At 45.8% G+C, this 22962-nt stretch overlaps 1 protein-coding gene across 1 annotated transcript; it reads right to left on the minus strand.

Moving 5' to 3' along the window:
* Positions 1-9789: 9789 nt before the first annotated feature.
* LOC115313917 lies at positions 9790-20592 on the minus strand. The gene is made up of 3 exons (XM_029972921.2): positions 20547-20592; positions 13496-13880; positions 9790-10054 (listed from the first exon to the last, which is right to left on the minus strand). Exons 1-3 carry the CDS (start codon positions 20590-20592, stop codon positions 9790-9792), a joined length of 696 nt encoding a protein of 231 aa, XP_029828781.2.
* Positions 20593-22962: the final 2370 nt, after the last annotated feature.

Here is a 22962-nt window from a genome sequence, read left to right on the forward strand (position 1 = left end):
AATGAATTACATTACTAATTACTGGAACAAGTAATTAAATTACTGTAATTTTATTACAGTAATTGCATTACTGCCAGCTCTGTTTGAGAGTGATATTTAGGGCGCATGCTCAGGACGAGCTTACATTAATAGCCTGCTTAGACCGGCAATCTTGATGGTGTGGAATGCACGTTGGAAAAGAACTGTGGAAGCTCGCCGTCAGCTCGCTCTTAGCAACCACGCACACAGATATGGCCACCAGTGAATACTCCCTATACTCCGTTTCACTTTAAGTGTAAAGCCTGGTTCAGACAGTTTCGTTTGATTGCGTTTGACTGCATTGCGGCTGCGAGAAACCAGGACACCCCTGCTACTTATATCGCGTGCCAAGATGATTCCTTCAATTAGATTCCACGGTTCATACGAAGCACAGATGTGCCGGTGACTCGCTTTCGGTTCTTGACGCAACGCAGTCAGACACACTCAAATGCAAGTGTCTGAACGGGCCTTAAGTATATCAGAGGCTAAAAAAGCGAGCTCCGGGCTTTCGGCGTCCAAGCACGCGCGTTCCTGCAGTGCAAGTGCTCGAGACCAAAGGCTCGCGCTGGTAGCATAGGCTGCATCTGTACTTGAAGAGGCCATGCAAAGCGTTTCTGGCAATTTGTTTTTTGAATTTGCATTGCTTTTGCTCGAATTAGTGACTGGGACCTATGACAACACATTAAACATAAAATAAACAATAAATCTAGCGTATTTTTAACATAATAGGTTAAAGAGATTCAGAATTTTGAGCAAATTTTCTTTTGTTGATGACGTCCTTGGTCTGAACCAAGAGAGAACCGAAACGACAAAAGCGTGAAACAACCATACGCGATCTTCCTAGGTGTTGAAAATTAACATCCAGTTATGAAGATGTGAACGCCAAATCAATTTACGGACGTTCCAAGCAAACATTTGATTGAGAGCCACGTGCTTGAAAGGATCAGAAAGGGTCCCTTGCGCCTATTCAGCCAGTCCTACCTCTAGAATTCTATGTCATCATTATCCGACGTTGTAGGCCAATGTCGACACTGAACGTTGGTGTTTGACACTGACAGGCACGCCGTTCGAAGCAGCATTTCGTTTTCTTCGTCCCTTTGCAATGCCCCTTTAAGCTGAAACAAAGTATTGGCGACGTGAGCAATCGAAAGCGTCGCTGTGGTCGGCCCACCACAACTGGCCGAATGCTGACTATGACGTCAGGAAAGGATCTCGATGGTGTTGGCAGTGTTGCTTTAAGAGCCCTATGATTTCAGCCTTCCACCTTGCCTATTACAAACACCATCAAACTTATTGTTGATAAGATAATGACGTCACGAAAGGTAACCGAATGGGTGCGCCACCGAAACATCTCGCCGCGCGATGATATGCTGCAGCATTACATGTTAGAGCGCGCATGACTGATGAAGCACGGAGTTGTAAAATTAGGCCCCGAAACAAGTGCACGACTATTTGCACATGGAGAGCGGCAGCTCCTTTTCTATCTACGGTGTGTCGTTTGCTTCACCCACTTCTTCTTCAAGTGCCCTAGTCCGTTGACACACGCCGAGGGTTAAGCGGTCTTCGACCTGTTGAGCCCGGCCTATTGAAACATCGGGCCACTAAATTTTTAGGACTTGGTTTGTGAAGGTCTGTATTTCTCAACTTTTGGCCCAACCAGACGGAGTTCCATGAAACGTGTTCACGTTTAAAACATGCATTCCTATATGTTGCCACGCGCGTCGGCGAGCGAGCGCGTGTGTGGCAGAGTGGTTACCGCGCTTGACTGTCACTGCGTGGTGCACGTTAAAAACCCCAGGCTAGCAGTCGTACTGCACTGGTTAAATTGCTTATCTACAGTGGGTAACAATGTCGCCATGTTCTGCTAGACCAACCTCCTGCTGTATAAACAACAAACGACTCATTTGACCCTTTTTTTTTTTTTTTTTGGCTCGGAAGGTGTAGGTCCGATTCCAGTAGCGGACTGTCATTTTATTTATTCTTTCAACTTAGCCTTCTTGAAAGGTCGAGAACATTCTCGTTGATCAAGTTCCGAATGTTCTACGCACCGAAAGTTCTACACTGAATGATCCAGATAACCTACGAGGGTACGTAAGGGACTCCGCAAAGTGAGCGGAGTCAGTCTCGCCCCAGCGCTCCATCCTGCGGTTTCGCCGACATCGACGCCTGCGACGCTCTGCTGTTTTTTTCTGTTCTCTTTTTGTTTTGGGCAAAAGTTCGCCCCATTAAACGTTTAGTTTCTTCAGTTAGCATCGCCCCATCGATTGTCATTCGTGACAATATTTCTTTTTGCAGTAAGGAGTCGTGAATGGCAATATTTAGAAGAATATCACTTATTATCCCTATTTCTGCCCATTTTGTGTATTTGCCTTCAAACCTATAACGCAAGCACACAGTTCTTTTTGGCGTACCCCGCGATCCGGTGTTTCACACTGTTGAAGAGCGAACAAATAAGCACATTCCGCAGACTGAATGGATGGCTATTTTCGAGTATCGTCCTCCCGTGTCGGTCTCAAGTGGTTATGTGAACTGCATACAGCCAAATTGATGGATGACAATAACAAATATTTCTTTTACTACCTGAAGACTTGATAACATAGATAAAAGGCCGATCACCCTAATGATATACATAATAAGTTAATGCACCCACACATTATTTGAAATATGCCCTGGGAATCTTTTCCAGCGTTTTTATCCTCGAGAGGCACTTGCATAAGTTATTTGAGAGAAACTTAAGTTTTTCTTTTTTTTTTCATCTTGAAGATCATTTGAATAACATGTGTTCCTGACGAGTATTCTACCTCTAAAACATATAGGAGTATGTATGTAGGTAACAAAGTACACAATGGCGCGTGGCGGAACTATGACGATTGCGCCCGCACACCGTCAGAAAGTGACCAATTAAGTAGCTGTAATGTCGAGTAGATTATGAAATACTACTTTGTTCTATTTAACAACAAATCACCAATTAGCAAGGGTTATGTTCATTTACAAATTGAATTGACCGGCATCTTGTCAAGGACAAATATCAAACGCCAAGCTATGTCGAAAATATGCACTTTGAATGCGCTCTATTTTAGGCCAGATCCGAACTGAATACGAAGGTCACTCTTTTTCTGCATGATTATTCACCTGCATAATGGTGCTGAGTGAAAACAATGTTAGTCAGGAAAGCAAGCGTTGTGCTTGCAGCTCACTGTTTCTATAAAAGATAGGCTGAAAGGGTTTGTCCTAAAACTTTCCTGACATTTCGAAAATATTATTTCTTTTAGCTTAGTTGTATTGTCATCATATATATTGTGAAACGTAATTTATAATCTATATTTCAGGGTATATGTTGCGACAACGGGCCCATTTCATGCTTGTGGGCACTGTAATTATTTATTTATTTTTTTAAAGTATGAGAGCACAGTAGGACTCGACTTCTAAAATTGCGACGCGAAGGTCTATTAATCACGTGCATTTTAGGCGACACACCAAACTGATAACATTTAGATTAAGGTAAAATATATGCGACAGAGGTAAAAAGAAATAGATGTTCAGTTATATATGTTAATCTATAGCTTTTCATTTACTGTTTCATCGAAATGAAACAGCGCAATTTATTTTTGGTACCTGAAAATAAAAATGAATTCAACAAATAAAAAAAACCTGTATAGTTACTTGTTTCACTCCTGAAAGGTGCCTATAGCCAAAGGAACGCGGAAAATATATTCTCAGTTTAGCGGTTCGAACCGGTTGGAACCGGTTCGAACCGGTTCGTACCGTTATTTTTCGCTCCCCGGAACTGAACCAGAGTTGAACCGAAATTCGTAAACCCGAACCGGAACCGAACCGATAAAAATTTCGGTTTGACACTCTGGTTAAAACGCGTGATAAAAATTGTCACGGCTTATAAGCCATTTCTTGCAAGTGAACGTCGGGTGGTCAGCGGATGGTCGTGGCAGCCATGAAGAAATAAAAGATTATCACCCCTTTGCGACCGTCGCTTGGGTAGTTCGTCGCATAAAGGAACGCAAGAATGAGTGACAAGTGAAGCGAGCTGATTAAAGTCAAGAAAAAGAAGACGGGCAGACCGCGACGACGCAGACGCAGGCGGCGCTGACTGGATCCATTAGTCATACTACAGACCACCTGACATGAGTAGAGATTTTGTTCCTTTATTACACGAGTGTCTTAGCTCGTGTAATAAAGGAACAAAAGGTGGTGGTGGTCTGTAGCCCGTTTGTCAGGTGGTCTGTGGTCTGTAGCCCGCATGTCAGGTGGTCTGTAGCCCGTTTGCTACAGACCACCTGACATGAGTAGAGATTTTGTTCCTTTATTACACGAGTGTCTTAGCAACTTATGCTCAAAATTTCCCAAAGCAACTCCTATACTTCTCGGAGATTTTAACTATCCCGCCATTAATTGGGACACCTTATCTACCAGCAATAATGAATCAAAACAATTTATGGATATGTGTTTAGATTTCAACCTCCAACAGCTTATTAATCAACCAACAAGAATCGCTGCTCAGAGCAGCAACATACTGGACCTTTGTCTTTCTACAAATCCTAGTATTATTAATAACCTTTCATTACTTCCTGGGCTCAGTGATCACCTCATAGCACATTTTAATTTTTCCTTCCCTATTAAACGCAGATGCCCTCACCAGAAACAGATTAGAGATTATAATAAAGCTGACTACGCTTCAATTAACGCAGAATTAGAAATCTTTTATGATCAATTTCGTGAATCATTTCGCTTGCGCACAGTTGAACAAAATTGGATCCAATTTAAAAATAAGTTATCCTTTTTAGCCCGGAAATACGTACCCCTGGTTAATATTAAAACCGACGGACAAAATCCATGGTTTACTAAAGCAATTAGGAGAATAGGCAACAAAAAGAAGAGGTTATTTAAAAGAGCTAAGCTATCACCCGCCAATAAGGAAGCACAGAATAAATATGAAGAATGTGAAAAATTATACAGGCAAGAAATTACAAAAGCAAAATCGAAATTTTATGAAAAAGACCTATTAAAAGTATTGTCTGATAATCCTAAACAGTTCTGGAATATGATCAATCCTAAACCTCTCCCCCCTCTCGCATTCACTGACAGCGAAGGACTGGCTTTAACTGACAAGCAGTGTGCTGATTGCTTAAATAAATATTTTTGTTCTGTATTTACCAACGAAAACCTTAACACTGTTCCGAAGCTTCATATTCCTAATCATCCACAAATGGAAGCGATTACTATTAACCCGTTCGGTGTCCTAAAAACTATCGAAAATCAGAAACTTACCTCAAGTACAGGGGATGACCTCATCAATTCCAAGATACTATTTAACACTAAACACATATCATCTCTCTTCCTGTCTGACATTTTCCGTGAATCCCTTGCTTCTGGTTACATTCCCCTTGACTGGAAAATCTCCCGTGTCATCCCTATTCACAAGTCCGGAGACCGAAATTCACCTCTTAATTATCGCCCCATATCGCTCATTAGTATCCCATCCAAAATTATTGAACACATCATATTTTCAAACGTCATAAAATATCTTGAGTCCAATAACCTTCTCAACGTTAATCAACATGGATTTAGGAAAGGACTATCATGTGAAACGCAACTCCTAGAATTCGTACATAACATTCACTCTAACCTTAACCATAAAAAACAAGTCGATGCCATCTTTCTTGACTTTGCAAAAGCCTTCGATAGAGTACCTCATAATCGTCTTTTGACCAAACTTCAGTATTTTAAAATTGATCCCCTTATCATCGCCTGGATATCACAATTTCTTTCTGGTCGCTCTCAATACACCGTCGCAAATAACTCCGAGTCATCTCGAACTAACGTAACATCAGGCGTCCCTCAAGGAAGCGTACTCGGACCACTTCTTTTTCTAATCTACATTAATGATCTCCCTCTCTGTGTCTCTTCCACCATCCGCCTTTTTGCAGACGACTGCGTAATTTATCGCACAATCACGAATACTGACGATCATTCATCCCTGCAAACCGACTTATCATCCATTGCTCATTGGTGTGACACGTGGCAGATGTCGTTGAACTTAGATAAATGTAAAGTGCTAACCTTTTCTCGTATTTTGTCACTATCTTCTTACACCTACAATATTAACGACACTGTACTCAGTAGTGCTTCATCCTACAAATATCTTGGTCTTCATATAACAAGCGATTTAACATGGACCACTCATATTAATCAGATAATCGCTAAGGCAAATAGCACACTGGGTTTTCTACGAAGGAACTTAAGACTCGCCCCCCCTAAAGTGAAACAGATCGCATACCTAAATTTAGTCCGCCCCAAGCTAGAGTACGCTGCATCCGTATGGTCCCCGTGGCAGAACTACCTCAAACGTGAACTTGAAAGTGTGCAAAACAGAGGTTTGAGATTTATTTATTCTGATTATTCTTTTTACACTAGTGTTTCTGGTTTGCGAGAGCGAGCGAATCTTCCTGAGCTCGCTTTAAGAAGGAAGATATCTCGTTTGACGCAGTTTTTCAAGATCTACCACCACAACCCTACGCTTAGAAAAATTTTACTCCCACGTCCCATTTCGTTTTTCCCAAGACTAGACAACAGCTGTAAAATAGAGCCTATATTTGTCTCCACCACCTCCTACGCCAATTCTTTTCTTCCTTTGACAATATTAGAATGGAATGCTTTACCTGATAACATAGTTACAACTAACAATGTGGATGTATTTAAAAAGCTACTAGGTGAACATTTAGATCCCTGTGCAAATAATGCTGAGTCTTAACATGTTAATATCGTGCCCTTCATCTACTTTTTTTATTATTTTTTGTGTTTATTTGTATTTTTATTGCTGCTCACCGGTTTGCATCACTCTGTTTTATATTAAAATGTTCAGTTTGTCATTCATTGTGTTCCTGCTCACGAGCTTGTATTACTGTTTTTACATTGAAACTATTAGTGACCCATCCCTTGTGTAATGCCCTGTAACGGGGCCTTCAAGGTATTATGAAATAAATAAATAAATAAATAACGTTTGGGAAGGGGGAGGGTGCAGGCCTTGTCCTATATACCATAGCCTTCTCTATACTGACAAAGCCTGGCTATGGTGTACTAGAAGGATGGGTGCCCCAAGCGCCGCTCGTTTTCGGGGGCCTCCGCAGGACGCTGTCGCTTCGTGGCACTGCTATAGCAAAGCGGGGGAAAAAGTGGGCTAGATAATATAATAATGATAATAATAATCTTTATTTGGCTTCTCCTTAAATAGATAGAATGGAATAGAATGGTTGGCTTCTTCTATAAATAGATGGAATACAGCGCGCCGCTGTATTCTATCTATTCTATCGTGGCGCTGCTAGCCAAGGCGGGATAGATAGCGACGCGCTGTATTCTATCATCTATGTTGCAGTGCCGGAGCGGCGGAATCCTACAGAAGGTCTCCTCTCTCCCAACGGAGCGACGGGGCGTTTGGCACACCTCCCCTTCTAGTACACCATAACCTGGCAGATCGCCACGAGACGCGGCCGCCGAAAGTGAAACGGTAGAGCGCCAGACAAGAGTCATCTAACGGGCGCCCCGCTGCGGCGAGACGCCGAAACACACTTGTCCCGAGCAACGCTACAGGCGGCGTTGGTCCCGAGCGATGGAATGTCCGCTCGTGCTTCTCGCGTTTCTCAGGCTGCCGCTTCTTTCCTCGTCGGGTTTCAAAACCATGCTTCGTGTCCTCGCCAGTGCAAAACCTGTGCGCTGAATACCAGACTCCCCGAGAAATGTTCTGTGCTACCAGATCCTCGCGCTCCGAATCTGCGACCGGGCACTCTATGGCTTCGTCGTCGAACTGCCAGGCTTTGTGAGTGTAGGTTGTTTTCACATGACGTTCAATCCGCCATTTTGTTGTTACTTTTTATTTTTCAAACGAATTTACTAACATAAAGGATTACATCGCAACCTGTTGAGGAGATGTCAGCGTGGTAAGACTTATAAGCTTCTGTGCTCTACGCATTTAAGGGGCCTTGTTAACCCTTGGAATGCTCGCCTTCGGCACACGCCAAACAGCTCACAACAAAATGGGGGACAAAATTACGTCAGTGAAAACTCCCTATAGAGGAGGCTATGCCTATACACCAACTCAACTCTCTGACGTCACGCCGTTGCGGTGGCGCTGCAGTCGGTACTGCGCTTGCGCGTACGCTTTCTCTCACGCAAATCTGGTTTCTGCGCACGCGAAGTGCCCACACCAGGTGCGGGCAAACGCGCGCTTTTTTGTAAACAATGCGTTGCCGACCTTCTCTTGTCTTACCGAGATGCCGAGCCACTGATGCGGGCGTTGACGAGTCTCCACAAAGGCCTATGCTAGGGAGAAGAACACAATAGCACTTACAAGTGCCAAGTGGCAATAACCTGTCCTGCTGAGGCAAGGATGAAGTGAAGCGAACGGAATAAGAGAAAACGAAACCTGAAGGTCGGTTATGACGGCGACCGTACACAGCTGCCTGAAAGCGTCGATCTCGCAGCAAGTTTCATTACGCCAACGCTGCCGCCATGCGTCGTGGGAACTGTGCAGTCCTTTTGCACGCGCGACGACCGCGCACAGGATCTGCATGAGCAGAGCACGAGGCGGCACGAGCTGTCTCGTGAGGTGGCGCCTGCCTCCTATGAACTACAGCTGTGGCGGGCGTCACGCATGCGTGGAACGGTCAGCGAGATCCGTCTATTGGCGGAAATTCTGTTAATTTTTACGCGTTTTACGTGCCTTGCCCTTGTAACGTTCAGCGGTTCTGTCGGTTACTACTAAATTTGTAGCTCATGGAAAAACGCAGCAAAGGTACTAGTCGTTGCCAATAATGTACACGAGTTAGTTTCTTCGCGAGCTCGTTCGATTTTACCGTTCTCTGCATTTTGAATCGGTATTTATGGAGGTGACCACGCGTTCTGTTTTCATCTTCAAACCTTTGGAACCTGAGAACGCATAAGTGCAATGAAATTTCTTCGTTGACACTGAAGTTGAAGGTATTCTATTTAATCATGAAACGTTTTTTTTTTTTTTTCGGGGGGGGGGGGGGGGGGGAGGGGAGGGGAGGGGAGGGGAGGGGGGAGGGGGGCTAAACACACCGAACACCCAATTACAGAGTGAAACAAATTGTATTTACCTTCGGTGTGACCACGGATGAACTTACTAAAGGCTCCTTGACGTCAGTTTTGATGCGCCATTAGAATGATCCTCATCAGCGCGCCACAAAGCCGACGATCAATCGACGCAGGGGACGGTGCACCAAATAGAATGTTTATTATTACTGCAATTGTCACTGACAGGATGAGAACGGCAGGGCATCTCTTTCCGATGTCTGGCCCCCAGCACGCGTCCGCTGCCTTCCGTCGACTGCGCGTACAGGCTCGAGGCTCACGAGGTGCCGAAACGTCGTCGAAGGTGGGGATCTGGCACTGAAGGGGGAACATCCGAGAGACTTTCCTGCCGTTCTGATCCTCTCAGGGACTATAGACGCTTTACACACGCGCCAGATTACATCCGCCATTGCTGACCTTCTCTTGTTCCACCGGGGTACCGAGCCGCCAAAGACGGGCGTTGACGAGTCTCCAGAATGACCAACGCTGGAGCGAAGGACACAGTAGAATCTAAAATGACAATGACCTGGCCTGCTATGTTAATGACGAAGGGAAGTAAACGGAATAAGAGGAAACAAAAACTGAAGGTCGGTTATGGCGGCGCCCAAGCACAGCTGCTGCAAAGCGTCTATACTGAGCTTACACTAAATGACACGGGCAGTGAGCACACTACTCGTCGAGTGTTTTATTGTTCATTTCCGGGAGGGTTCCGTTTCGAAGTACAAAGTTGTTCAGTTCTTGGACTTGTTTGCGGATCTCTGCTCTTAATGCACTGTCCACTCTGTCTCGTATCAAATTCCCAAAGATATACGTGGCTCCCTTTGCGATCATGTTGAACGCGTAGCTGACGATGCCCAGATTGTGGAGCTCAACGGTCAACCCTTCCATAGTTTTTATTCGAAAGTCCTTCACCACAAGACCCTGCTGAAGATCCCTGAAAACGAACGTTACGATCGTGATTTATTAGCGTAGGGGTCGGGATTGCAGCAGTCGGGTGCCGCAATCACTTGGCTACTGCATTATCACATGATCAGGGCTATGCGGAGTACAAGTTCGTATGCTTCTTGCGCACGGTTGGCGGGGACGTCAGAACGCGGAGTTCTGATTGGCTCTGACCGGAAGGATAGTGGGTATAGACCTCAAGGATGCTAGCATTGAAGTCCACCCACTATCCTTCCAATCAGAGCCAATCAGAACTCGGCGTTCTGACGTCACCGCAACCCCTGGCCGAGAAGCAGACGAACTTGCGCTCCACATACGGAGAGAAACTGAAGGAGAGGAGAAGGTGAGTGCTTGCGGTGGACATCAAAGCGTCAAGAGCTGATTGGAAGGATTAGTAAGTAGACGCGGAGGCTAGCTGCCTTTGTTTCCAGCTATTGTTTCCTTTCAATCAGAGCGTACGAAAGCGTCGCCTGCTTCTCGCGCAGTGGCTTGTGTTCATGCCAGACGCCGACATTTGGAGTTCGAACGCTTTCGAACAGTCAGCAGAGACAAAGGCTTTTGGCTTTTGCGTACTATCCTTCCAACCTTCTAATCGGAGCTCAGCTCCCTGGCGTCCCCACGTGCCCTCGTCTTCTCCTGTCCCTCAATTTCTCTTTATATGGTTACAGATTTTGACACAGAAGATCTGTGTACAAACTGGAGTCAAAACTTGAAATAAGCTCGTCTCGATTTCGGTACATCATAACTTTACCGATGTGCCTTGTTAATCACCATTATCACGCTTTGGTTCCTCTTCATATTTTACAACGTTCTACTTAGACGTGTGGGCGTGCCACGAAAACAAATGGATACCGCAGAAAGAGCGTTGGTTGAACTCCTTCCGAGCGTTTTGAGTTTCTCGTCGTAGTTATCGACCAACCACGACTGACCTCATGCTCTTTCTAATCTTTCTTTGAAATTGAGCGTGCTTAGTAACTTTTTTGCGTGCCTTGAAACATTATATTGCGGTGCACATGATGCTAAGTTGCGTAAACCATCACTGTTCTCCTGGATTTGTTCAGGAACAATGAAAGGCAGTTATGCTGTCTAAACGGTGCTTAAGCAGCATCAAGTAAATGCAAAAATATCCCCTACGTCGAGGAGTGCGGCCAGGTGTTGATGGGGCAATACCTTTAATTCTGGCGCAGTTCAGGCGATCAATTACCCGGTTACATTGGCTTAACACGTTTGATGTCGAGCAAAGTGCGAGTTAATTAATATATGGACTGTACTCACCGTAATTCCTACTTGCTCTTTGGTGAGAAAAATAGTTCGGAAATGCGAAATGTTTGCTGCACAAGGGATGCGTTTAGAAGCAAGGCCACCGCATATTCAGCTGATGTGATATCAGTGAAAATCATGCATGAGCTGGACCGACATCACTTTGAATTACCAAACCCTGTAAACAGCCTCCCCTACATCCGCTCATCGTCATCATGTAGGAGGGCGCTTACTCGGCAATTGGTTGAACGAAAAGCGCCGAATAAGCAGGGACTAAGAAGAGGAACGAAGCGTCTCACGCGTTCGGCGGGGCCGATCTCTGTCTGCGTTGGGCATGACGTAAAAATGCTAGCGCACGGGCTTTAAATATTTTACGTGGCGTTGACCGGATTGACTGGATACTGACAGTTTTCCTAACACCGCTTGCATTCAAGGTACCGACACGTCGTCCCAAAAATGCCGAGCTTGGCTGTCTTCAGGGCGATTTTGTCCACTTTTGTTTTGTTTCTGTCAACGAATGTGCCCCCAATACTTTTTTTCGCGCAGCTAAGACAACACTGTGTCACCTCATATTGGTAATGCTCTGTCTATAAATGATTTTCTATTTAATCTTTCATTTATTTTATTGCAAAAACGCAGGGTGTGACTTATGTTCACACTTCTAGCTTTGCGATTGGTTCTTAAGCGATCGTGTCGGATAACGCCTCAATCGCATCGGCTGCGAAGCTATAATAAATTGCTTGGAACTCGCCGCGGCCTGTGCTTCTTGAGTTGTCATCAGGGGCGAATTTAATTATAAGTAGAGTACCACCCTCCCCCAAAGCGTGTCGCATGAATCCGGCCCGGGCTGTCGGTTGTGACTATGAATAAAACGCACCTCACTGACCAGAATGTTTCACATTAAAGTAAAGTACTGTCGGCACGGAATGAAACTCGAACAAGGAGCGCATGGTTTTCGACCCACGCTGAGTCACATAGAGACGCAACACCGAAGGTCTGGATGCACTGAGCAAGAGTAACACATCGAAGGAGGAGCTATCTTCTTGCAGCTCCGATCTGGTTCAGGTGGTGCAGCATCTAGCGAAAACCATGCACCCACTGCTCGCGTTTCATTCCGTGCCGACTGTACGTCACGTGAAACCAAAGAGATGTCGAGTGAAATTGAAATGGAACGAAATTGTTTGGGTCTCATTCCCAAAGTCTCTGAACAGCCCTTAGGAGGGGTATCCCGGCAATTTTTGGAGCTACCCCAAAGACCTATATTTTGTAAATCCCCGCCCTTTACCCTTTCCGGTATGCTATTTAGTATCGAGAAATTCAGAAAAGGTAATGTGAAAGCGACAAATGAAAATGATGCAAAAACCAAGGTTAAAATATACCCGCACATTTCGGTACCGGGACGCCAGTGGCAAACCCACTTGCAAGTCGAGCACGCAGTCTAGAAATAGACTATGCCAAGCATATTGTTTCGTACTTGTGCGCGAGTACTGGAGCGAGCTTCCAGAGCATTCATTTGATACCATGAAATTGCTTGGAATCAGTTGGGAACAAATTCTCCACTCCAAAGAGTGAACTCTTGCCTGCCACTGGCGTAACTTTCTTTATTGTTGCCAGTAGAGACTTTGAGAAACACGTACGGTGAGCTCCGAGGTTGTAAATTCAATAACTTCGCAAAAAAAAAAAAAAAAGAAATGAAGAAAAAAACTTGCTAATTTGACCAAGTATTGGAGATACACTTTCAGCTATGTTTGTTAGTCTGTTTAGCGAATTTCCAGTCAAAACACTCGACGCAACGAACACCATAATATATTTGCCACGGTCTCTTTCTCGGAGTTTGCATTAAAGCTCTTCGTGAAAACTTCGACTTATGCTTTTTTCACGTAGCACCCTTTCCAAATGTTCATCGAGCAACACTGGCGGTCGCCATTTTTCGGGCATAAAACGTGGGATTGCATCGAAATCCTCACCGCTGACGCGGCACGTTTTGGATGAAGTGAGCCGCGTTTACGCTGACTCATCCTTCGTGTCCAACATATGCTCAGAGTACGTGTCCAAACAATGGCGGGCTCGGGTCACTCTGGCACAGAAACGCTACCAAGAGACGCGCCGCACTTTTGAAAAGCTTCTCCACTTCCGAACGCGAGCCTTTTCGTTTACGAGCGAGTATACTTACTCGGATACTTGTAGGACGACACGGATATTCTTGATTGTAATGACTACTTCAACGTCGTAGGTTATACGGTTTAGGGCCAGATATCCGTCGTAACGTAAATGGAGTGGTCCCACTCCAAAGTCAGCGTAAACCTCAATTCCTTTTCGATTTGCTCCAAGGTAGAAATACTCAGTCCTGCGGATTGTCGACAGGCCAGTCAGGGAGCCGTTGGTCAGCATCACTTCTCCTTTGACCTTCATATATAGAAACGTTTTTTCGAAGGTTTGATTGACGTCCGGCAGGGCCATGGGGTCTAGATGATTGTACTCCACAAATCTCTGCAACGCTTTTTCTAAGTATCTGTAAGCGGTGTCGTAGGCGAGCACTTTGGCGTCGGCCAGATGACCTGCAGATAATGAAAAAAGCTCGAATTACACAGTCGTACAAGCTCGCTTCTTGGTAGTTTTTCAAGCCACTGCAAGCTTAAGAAACACATGGCGTGACTTTTTATCCTGGCGTTCCTTTTTTAGTGATTCGTTCTTCGGCGCATGGAGAGATGACGCAATCCTATTGGCTGCGGAGGGATAACAAGATGCTCGTCTACGCCATGCGCTTCTTGAGATGTCAGTTACCTTCAAAACGTCGTAGACATACAACCGACTCCATTAGCGCACGCGCGGGGAAAGCACGCCTCGTCATTCCGAGAAATGCGGATTGAAACTCCTTCTTTAGTCGGAGATACTTCATTGCATCATCAGTTTTATCAAACTTTGTTTAGTAGCGCTGCTACGCGAGAGGTTAAAGTAAGGTTTAGCCGACATTCGCTGACCACTGGAGGGTTTATAAATTATCTTGATTCCATGTAAATAAGAGTCTTAATTTCGCGGAATGCAGCTTGAGGAGTGCGGACGCTCGACACTAGCCTCAGATTATGCGGTCACGTAACATTGTGACATCACGAGGTCACTCCACACTGTGTGGTCAAGTTACACGGTTACGTGACGTCTCGTCACGTGGCCACATAACCCACAGTGTGGTACCAACCAGTGTTGCGGAGTTGCCACTCCGGAGTTGGAATGATTCCGGAATCATTCCGAATTTTCGCGACCCCGGAATGGAATGGGAATGGAATGGCGGAAACGTTGAGGGGAATGGAATGGGAATGGAATTCGATGCCTTTTGCCCGGAATGGAATGGGGCCCAGTTCTTTTATTTTTTTTTTTGTTTACTGTTAGTGAACTTGAGCCAGTCAGCGAGCCAGTTTCTCAGAAATCAAATGAGCGGGCGGAGCTTTAACAGACTTATACGCAAAAAATGCCATACAAAAAAGAAGTGTCAAAGCAAAGAGCAGAGGGGGAGGGAGGGGGAGGGAGGTGGGGCTGGTGGTGGCGGCTTTCGCGCAGGCGACGGGCTTTACTGCCGTTACACTAGAGCGAGCGAAACAAGAAACCAAGCACCAAGCAAAAGAAGCGAAGGCATGGAGAATACACGCGCGCACAGACTGAGATCTGGAAGCGGGGGGACGACTCATACATCGCAGAGCTCTGTACACTCGTTGACTCGCGCACCGCCGAAAGATGATCAGTTATTGTTTTCTTATAGTTCGAGGAGCGTTGTTTAGCAGGCGGCCTGTTGCCTTCCACGTTCATTCGCGCGCACTCCTTTGAAGTGCGAAATCTGGGTTTGCTTCGGCATTAAAACAAAGCGAGATTCACTTCTCTTTTCTCTTCTTGCGCTTTGATCCGACGCTTGTCTTTTAGAGCGCAGCTCTTAGGGGCCCGTTTCCAGCCTGAGCGGCGTCGTCGTCGCCGTAGGCGTCGGCGTAACCGGGGGGGGGGGGGTCACGTGACCCCCGAGGTCATGTGACCCCCCTCCCCCCCGAGGTCACGTGACCCCCCACCCGAGGTCATGTGACCCCCCCCCAGGTCACGTGACCCCTACCAGGTCACGTGACCCCCCGAGGTCACGTGACCCCTCCCAGGTCACGTGACCCTCCCACCCGAGGTCACGTGACCCCCCCCCCCCCCTCCGAGGTCACGTGACCCCCTCCCCCGAGATCACGTGACCCCCCTCAGTACCCTTCCCTACTCCTTCTCAAGAGCTGCGCTCCAATTCGGCGTTACAGGGATTTGTAAACGGCTTTCATTTTTTTTATACTGCATTTTTACGTGTAGGTCCGCCTTTTACTTGGTCTTTGTTCCGATGCTTGTTTTCTGTGTTATATGTTTTACATTCAAGTGGGTTAGGTTTATAAGCAAGCTAGCCGGATTCCCGCTCATTTCCTTTCACCTTAGTCTCTGGCTACTGTGTTTCACCTTGTGATGGACCGCTGCGGACGCTACGAGCCATCCCAGGCAATCCAGCACCGTGAGGGGGACTACACGCAGGGCGCGTTGCTGCGCCCCAGGGTCACGCGACACTCAGAAGAAGGCACTGGATTGGTTTCGATGGCTCTCGTGCTGTCTGTTGCGGTCCATCGTAAGGTGAAGTAGATTGTTGCCACCGCTCTTGTCGCGTGACCGAACTGACTAGACCTGTAGAAAGACAGCTTCGTGACATGGTATATACAGTCTTTCGTGCTGTGCCGTAGAGGTTGCACTTTGTCAGAGGATGTGCTCTTGCCACTGTACATGGAGTCGCCTCCAGCAGCGTACTAGCGGTATTGCTGTGCAGGTATTTGAAGAATACAGTTGTATATCTTATTTCTGCGCCACGCACGAACTGGACATTTTTATGGTCTTATCAAACAAACACTCTCGCCGCGTATGTCCTAAAAGACAAACGCAAAACAATTTTGCCAAAAAAAAAAAATTGTGGATTTAAGTTTTGCTGTTTGTTGCGAGCCAAGTGGTCGAAAGACCGACGTTTTAAAAAAGCATCGAGATATCAAGGGGCTTTCTCGATGTTTGCATACAATGTAAAGAAACAGTTTGTGCCACCAGCGCTCCGCTTAGTAAAATCAGTGCTTTTTTTAGGAATTTTGAATTTTATTGCAATTGTCTATGCGTTTGATAATGTCAACTTTACGGTGCTTATACCGGCAACACAATGTAGCTGTCAAGAGCCAATTTTTACGTTTCGGAATTAGAGGAATGGAATGGAACGATTCAGCCATTCCAGGAGTGGGAATGGGCCCAGTGTCCCCATTCCTAGAAATTGAAAGGAATTGAATTATCGCAAACTCTAATTCCCCGGAATGGAATTGGAATGGAATGGGGGTGCCCATTCCGCAACACTGGTACCAACCACGTTAATCCGTGTCCCATAGTGACATCAACCTTACGGCGGTCCTATGCCCGTGTTATCATGTTTTCGTTACAACTCTTCATGGAGCTCAAATCTTAACCAGCCTATAAAATTATGAGGCTTTAATGAGCGCACGGCTGCGCTCAAGATCATTTTACGATTAATACATTCTTTTTTTTTTTGGTCTAACGTTTTTTTTTAATTTTTTACCTGATAATAATGCTTTACGCTGCGATGTTGTTACTTGTCATGAAGCTCTTGCTCCTGGCTGGCCGAATTAGTCTGCAGGTCAGAATGTCTTCTTTCCGGCGGACCGCAGCTTGAGCAAAATATCTCGATTTACGGAGCGCATCAAACGAATGCCGATGGGCGAAGGTAGGGTATAAATCGTAAACGCTCACAGCTCAGGCACAATAAACGAGCAAAACTAGGCGGTTATTGCCTCCTCACAAACGAAGTCTTTTAGTCAAGCCATACTTCAAACCTTGTCCTTCGCCGCATGCGCTCTGTTAAACTCGTGATATTCGGGAAAGTAGTCGAGCAGGCAGGATTTAGAGCAAGGATTTCCAGAGATTTTTGCCTAAGGGACCGGATTGGAGATGTGTCGCTGTCTCGAGGTCCGGAAAGTAAATAAGGAAGTATGAATGGGGAACACTTCATAAAGAACCACAGAGCAAACATTCAAATAGACAAACTTAAGCTAGAACAAACATTAAAAAAAAAATAATCTAAGGTGGCCTTTTATTTTGAAATCTCACAAAAGTATTTACGTAATCATGACATTGAACAATGCAGAGCGCAAGTTCGTCTGCTCCTTTTGCTGGGGTTGTAGTGTCGTCAGAACGCCGAGTTCCGGTCGGCTCTGATTGAAAGATAGTGGGTAGACCTCGAGGCAGGCTGCCTTGAGGTCTGCCTACTATGCTTCAGCCACAGCCAATCAGAGCTCGACGTTCTGACGACACTACAACCCCTACAAAGGTAGCAGACGAACTTGTGCTCCGCATAAGTTTGACCCAGAAAACTCGTCAGGCATAAATCATGGCACATAAGCACTTTGGCATATTTAAGCAGGGGCGAAGACTGATGAGAAAGGTAGAATAACTAATGATGACAAGATGCAATACTCATGACACGGGACACTATGCATAATATGTGTGAATAAGCAAATATATTTTAACGTAGTTGCACACTTGAAACGGACATGCTGGCAATGCCAATGTGCAATAAATATGACGTAAATCTATACGAGCGATATAAGCAGTTTAAAATAGTTTTGCGTACGCAAACAATGGCGTCATCGCCACTGCGCATGCGCCGAAGGCTAAAGGCTAGCCCACATGGCGCGTTTTTCAGTGCGTCTAGACGCGCGTCTCGGCTTGGCGCGCGCGAAGCCAGACGCGTGCGCCCAGTCAAACCACACGCAGTCCTACCGGGCAGCGCTTCGCGTCTGCGTTTCCGAAGCGTCTGTCCAACGTAGCCAGACGCGCTTAAGAAACATAAGCAAATATTAAATATAAATCGCGCGTTAAATGATGGCTACATGCCGTAATATTTAACTTTAGTAATAGTAAGCACGCATTTTTATTAGAGCAATTGCAATGAAGCTCAATTTCACCAATTTTCATCCTTTTTAGTGTGGACGCCTCATCCACGTTTCGATACGCCATTGGCATCACCGTCGCCCGCGCCAAAACATTCACAGCTGGCCGCTGGCCGGTGCAGAGGTTGCGTTGTTGCGGTTGTTGCCGGTAGTATTAATGTTGTACCTTTGTCTCTCGGTGTCCTTCTAATCTTTACATTTCGCCTGCCAGAGTGCAGGACGCTTTTGTACTTTGCTAGGTCTTCTCTGTTCCGCTGAAAGAGTGTAGCCTATCCCGAGGAGCAGGGAGGACTCCCTGGACTTGTTTAAAAGGTATGGTAAACTGATATCCGCGGGGGAAGGGCGTAACTACCCATGTTCGCCCTACTGCGAGAGTTGGCGGGGCAAATTTTGTGAACTCCGCGCGCGCGGGTGTGCGTGTGTGCGTGCGCGCGTGCGCTCTGCCTTGGAATGGAACAGGGCTGTTACCCGTTTTTGTATGTGTTCGTGTGGTCTTTCTGTTTTGAGTGTTTGTATTTATTTTCCTCTCCCGTACCCCTTCCCTACTCGGCGGCGGGCTAGCAGGCGCACCTGAGTAAGGGTCTCATCCTTTCCGCCTAGCCTCGCACGCTGCCGAGTGGGTATCGCAATCTGTGCAAATAAAAATTATTATTATTATTATTATTATTATCGCCTTTGTCGGAAGGTCCGTGGCGAAAACTAGTCCTACAGTGGCGAAAACAGTGGAGAAAATGCAAACGCTCCTTGCGACTAGTGAAAACGGCCGTTCATTGGTTGTTTGCCTTCTGGACGCAGCGCGAGACGCGACGCCTGGACGCAAAATATCTGGCTCCTCCAGATACGTCGGAATGCACCAAAACACGCTGCGTTTCGTCCCGGCGCCGGAAGTGATGTCAAAGCGCAGGCACAGACGCGACGCAGACGCGACGCAGACGCGGAGAAAAGCGCACCATGTGGGCTAGCCTTAACCGCGTTTTGCGCTTTGCGTGCGCTATTTTAGCTTATGCTTTTTTTTGGAAATTGCGTGCGTACGCAAGGGGTCTTCGCGCTCCTCTAAGGAGGATTCGTATTTAGAAGTTGGCTAGAGCCAAGACGAGCGCAGTTAAAAAAATGGTGGCCCCCAGGACCGCGTCGGCGGACGCTTTGGCAGCGTCGTGAGCGTGACGTCGGCGGCATCCTCGCGACTACAATTTTCAACACGGGACGACATTGCTCTCGGTTTAGAAGACCCAGAAAGGTGGGCAATGATCACGAGCAACTTGCTGCTTGCGACGCCCGAAGATTTCTCGGCGAGGGTACGGTGTGCAAAGGTCAGTACAGGATACCTCTCTTGCCGAGGCGGCAAAAGCCGACACGACCGGTCGACCGCTCCTGTCGCTCTCATATCTCAACAAATCAAACATGTTACTCTAATTCGAAAACTCTATTAGAATAGGGTAACAAAAATATCTCTCTATTCTAAAAAGTATTACAGATCAAAAATGTTTCGCTATTCTAAAACTCTCTTGCGTAGCGTGCGCTAACGCAAGTGCCAGGTCTAGCGCTAGCGTGCGCTAAAATTGCGTACGTTATTCTAAAACTCACGGGTAATAGGAAGAGATAAAGCCTGCGCTTGATGCGCGTCGTGGTCCGCTTCCAGCAGCGTGTCTGCTGGAAGCGGGTCGTGGAACGAACGGAAGGCCTCCGCGGACCAGGATTTGGAGACTCCCGATTTAGGGGATGCCACTTATTATATGGTTTGAGGGAACTGCCAATGAAATTGGGTCTCTGTCTTAGCGAACTCCTTAAAGACAAGTTGAACAATAAAAATACATAGTTTGTTAAGTGTGTTTAGATAGGATACATATGCAAAACAAGACGTTCAAGTATATTTAGCCCAATATTTACGTAATAAGACTCGGGTTAAGTTAGTAAGGATTCCGAACCGTGCTTCTATTTTGGCGCGTTGTTCCGAAATGAAGGCCCAAACCATAGCTATGCCCAAACTGAATTCCACGACCTGAAAATTGCGCTTAATCTTTTTTTCGGGAAATATTTGTTGTATTACAGCAGTGTTCTACCCTGGATCTTTAAAAAATAATAAGGGGGGATTTCAGTGTTTTCCTCATTGCACGTATGGATAAGAAAAATATTCTAACGGGTGCCTCCGGCTGATACAAGTAATCGGTCCTACAATGCGCAGTTGCAATCCAGGAAACACGTTCAGATTGCAGGCCGTGTACTCACCGCAGAGTGCGATGTGGACGAAAAGAAGCGGCAAAAGTCTCGCCATGTTGAAGGGTCGAGCACGATCCGACCACTCCTTCGAGCAACGGATCCGAAGATCTAAGGTCGGTGCGACCTTATCTTGTGGCCTCTATTGCCGCCACGCCACACCTCCAATTTCCGGATTTCTATTTGCGACCTTTCTGCACGTTTCTATTACGAGAAGAAGAAAAATCAGCCGGACAATATACAATTGAAGTGATCATTTTGCAGCCATGGATAGTGTGTGTCCTTTCGGAAAACATTTCAAAAAAGCTGCTGGAGAAACTGACGCATAGTGACGCTCGCGTCTTGCCTGACCTTTCTGCCCGATTTTTTTCACCGCGTCGTTTTATATTTGTTATTTCGTTATGGCGCTTTTTTGTTGTACTTAATTCTCGTTTCGTTTTCTTATTCTAGAACTACATAGTCGCGCGTCGGCTTTTGTTGCAAATTTGAGTAACATCAAACTAAAAAAAAAAAAATTAATAAATTAATTTGCACTTTTTCGTTGGCACGGTTTTGCAATTACTCCGTAAAACAGACGCCCTTTTAAGACGAGACAGTACCTAAGGGTGGTACCGGCTGAAGTCAGCCTTTATGCACCGTATTACGCCAACACAGGCATGGGGTCGTAAGTACGCCTTGCGAAAAAAAAAAAACTCCCGTTCACTTAGTCATTACACGCCAAAACGCTGTACAAAAACTCTAGATTCGCGTAGGGGAAAGCGTTGGCGCATGAGCAGTGCCGACAGCAGCGCCACCGCAGTGGTCTGACGTCTTTGGTGTCGTTGTCTATTTTTTTTTTTGTTCGAGAATTTTTTTTTTAGAGACTCTCGTATTCAGCGGCTCCTGCTTTCTGCGCTCTTCGGCACCGCCTACTAGAAATATTTTCTACGCGGGCACCGCCATCTTGAATCGCGGAACTTCCGGGATCCTGGAAAACATCGTCTCGCTCTCGCCTGCATCACTGGGAGGAGCTCACGTTTAAATCGCGGCTGTCTTTCACTCTTTTGGTTTGCCCTTTCTATATTGTTCTGCTTGTTACAGGTTGTAATGCCTTGTTGTTGTTACAGATTAGAATGGCTTGATTTTTACAGCGAAGCTATTTACGGCTAGGGTTCCGTGGGTTTTTCGTGTGCGTGACGAAAAACTCTACGCTCGCACCGCCGCACGCGCCGCTCGCGCACGCCTTCCCCGTATGAAATATTCGAAGTAAATAACCAAAACAAAGCGTTGACGAACGCGCGTGCAAGATGCCATTTGTTTTAGGCTTTCGCTTTAGAACAGTTACTGCTGCAGACGCCAGCACGTGCTGCGCGTGGAACACCATTCCCTGCATTCTCCTTGATGCTTGGGTAATTTAGTAATAGGTCTATTCAGTAGATTAGTTATCAGTAGGCATCTTTTTCAAGATCAGTAGACTCTCAGCTAGATAATAAAGGTTTCTCAAAGATTTGCCGCTGTGCGACCCGCATCGGCCAAGTATACGCTCGCACCGCCCTCTCTATGTCGTCGTTCAAAGCCCGCTAGCGTGCCTAGATTCCTTTCCTTCCGCTCTCCCGGGGTGGGGGTCCCGTCACGCGTGTCTACTTTCCGCTGGGTTGCGGTCCTGTCGCGCGTGTCTAGTTTCCTCCGGCTCCTTGGTGTGGGTCTGTGTCGTGTGCTAAAGAGTTTCGCTGGTTATTCACTTTCACAGAGTGGAATGGCTCTTGATTTTTGTTGTGTTTTTATCCTGATATTGGATTTGTCAACTACGTAGCTAAGAGTCAATGGTTAACAAAAGATATCACTCTAGGCGATTGTAATATTCGCCTTCTGGGGGCTGTTGGGTGATTTCAGATAAGATCGACCAAAGGGTGGCTGGTCGACATTTTTAAATCAACTGATATTTTTATATGACATTGTCTAGTGTCTGGTATAAACGAATCCACACTTAGTTTTGACCAGAAAAAAAATTTGGAGACAAGAAAAATCGTAAGGCAGGGAGAGGTGGACAGTTGCATTAGCGCGCACTGATGGGGGGGCAAGTTTGAAAGTGAATAATTAAAACAATAAAATTAGGAGAATTTTAAAACATTTTACAAACAAACTATGGTTACAACTTGCTTGTAATATAAAGTAATAGTATTTATTAAAAATTTATTTAGTTTTCTAAAAATTGCCAAACATGCCTGCTCGAACGACAAATGGCAAGCTTTGGAAATCTGTATCTCATGAAATAATTTAATCATTATTACATAACTTGCAGACATTATTTTACTAATATATGGCTATTATTGAAAAAAATAAATAAGGTATCTGAGTGACACAATAGTTACAATATATTTAGGCAAACATGGGAAAAAAATCAAACAAAGAAAAATTCCAATGCGAATAAAAAAAAAACCACCACCTT

The sequence above is a fragment of the Ixodes scapularis genome, unplaced genomic scaffold (assembly GCF_016920785.2).
Source record: "Ixodes scapularis isolate PalLabHiFi unplaced genomic scaffold, ASM1692078v2 PGA_scaffold5__190_contigs__length_132052651, whole genome shotgun sequence".
NCBI classification, from domain to species: Eukaryota; Metazoa; Arthropoda; class Arachnida; order Ixodida; family Ixodidae; genus Ixodes; species Ixodes scapularis.

Bases quoted from the DNA above. Each gene is read 5' to 3' on its own strand.
- LOC115313917 (XM_029972921.2), bottom strand. From the start codon at position 20,592: ATGGCGAGACTTTTGCCGCTTCTTTTCGTCCACATCGCACTCTGCG. The intron at 13,881-20,546 runs GTGAGTACACGG...CATTATCTGCAG, and splicing joins CGTCCACATCGCACTCTGCG to GTCATCTGGCCGACGCCAAA. The intron at 10,055-13,495 runs GTAAGTATACTC...GTTCGTTTTCAG, and splicing joins GTCGTCCTACAAGTATCCGA to GGATCTTCAGCAGGGTCTTG.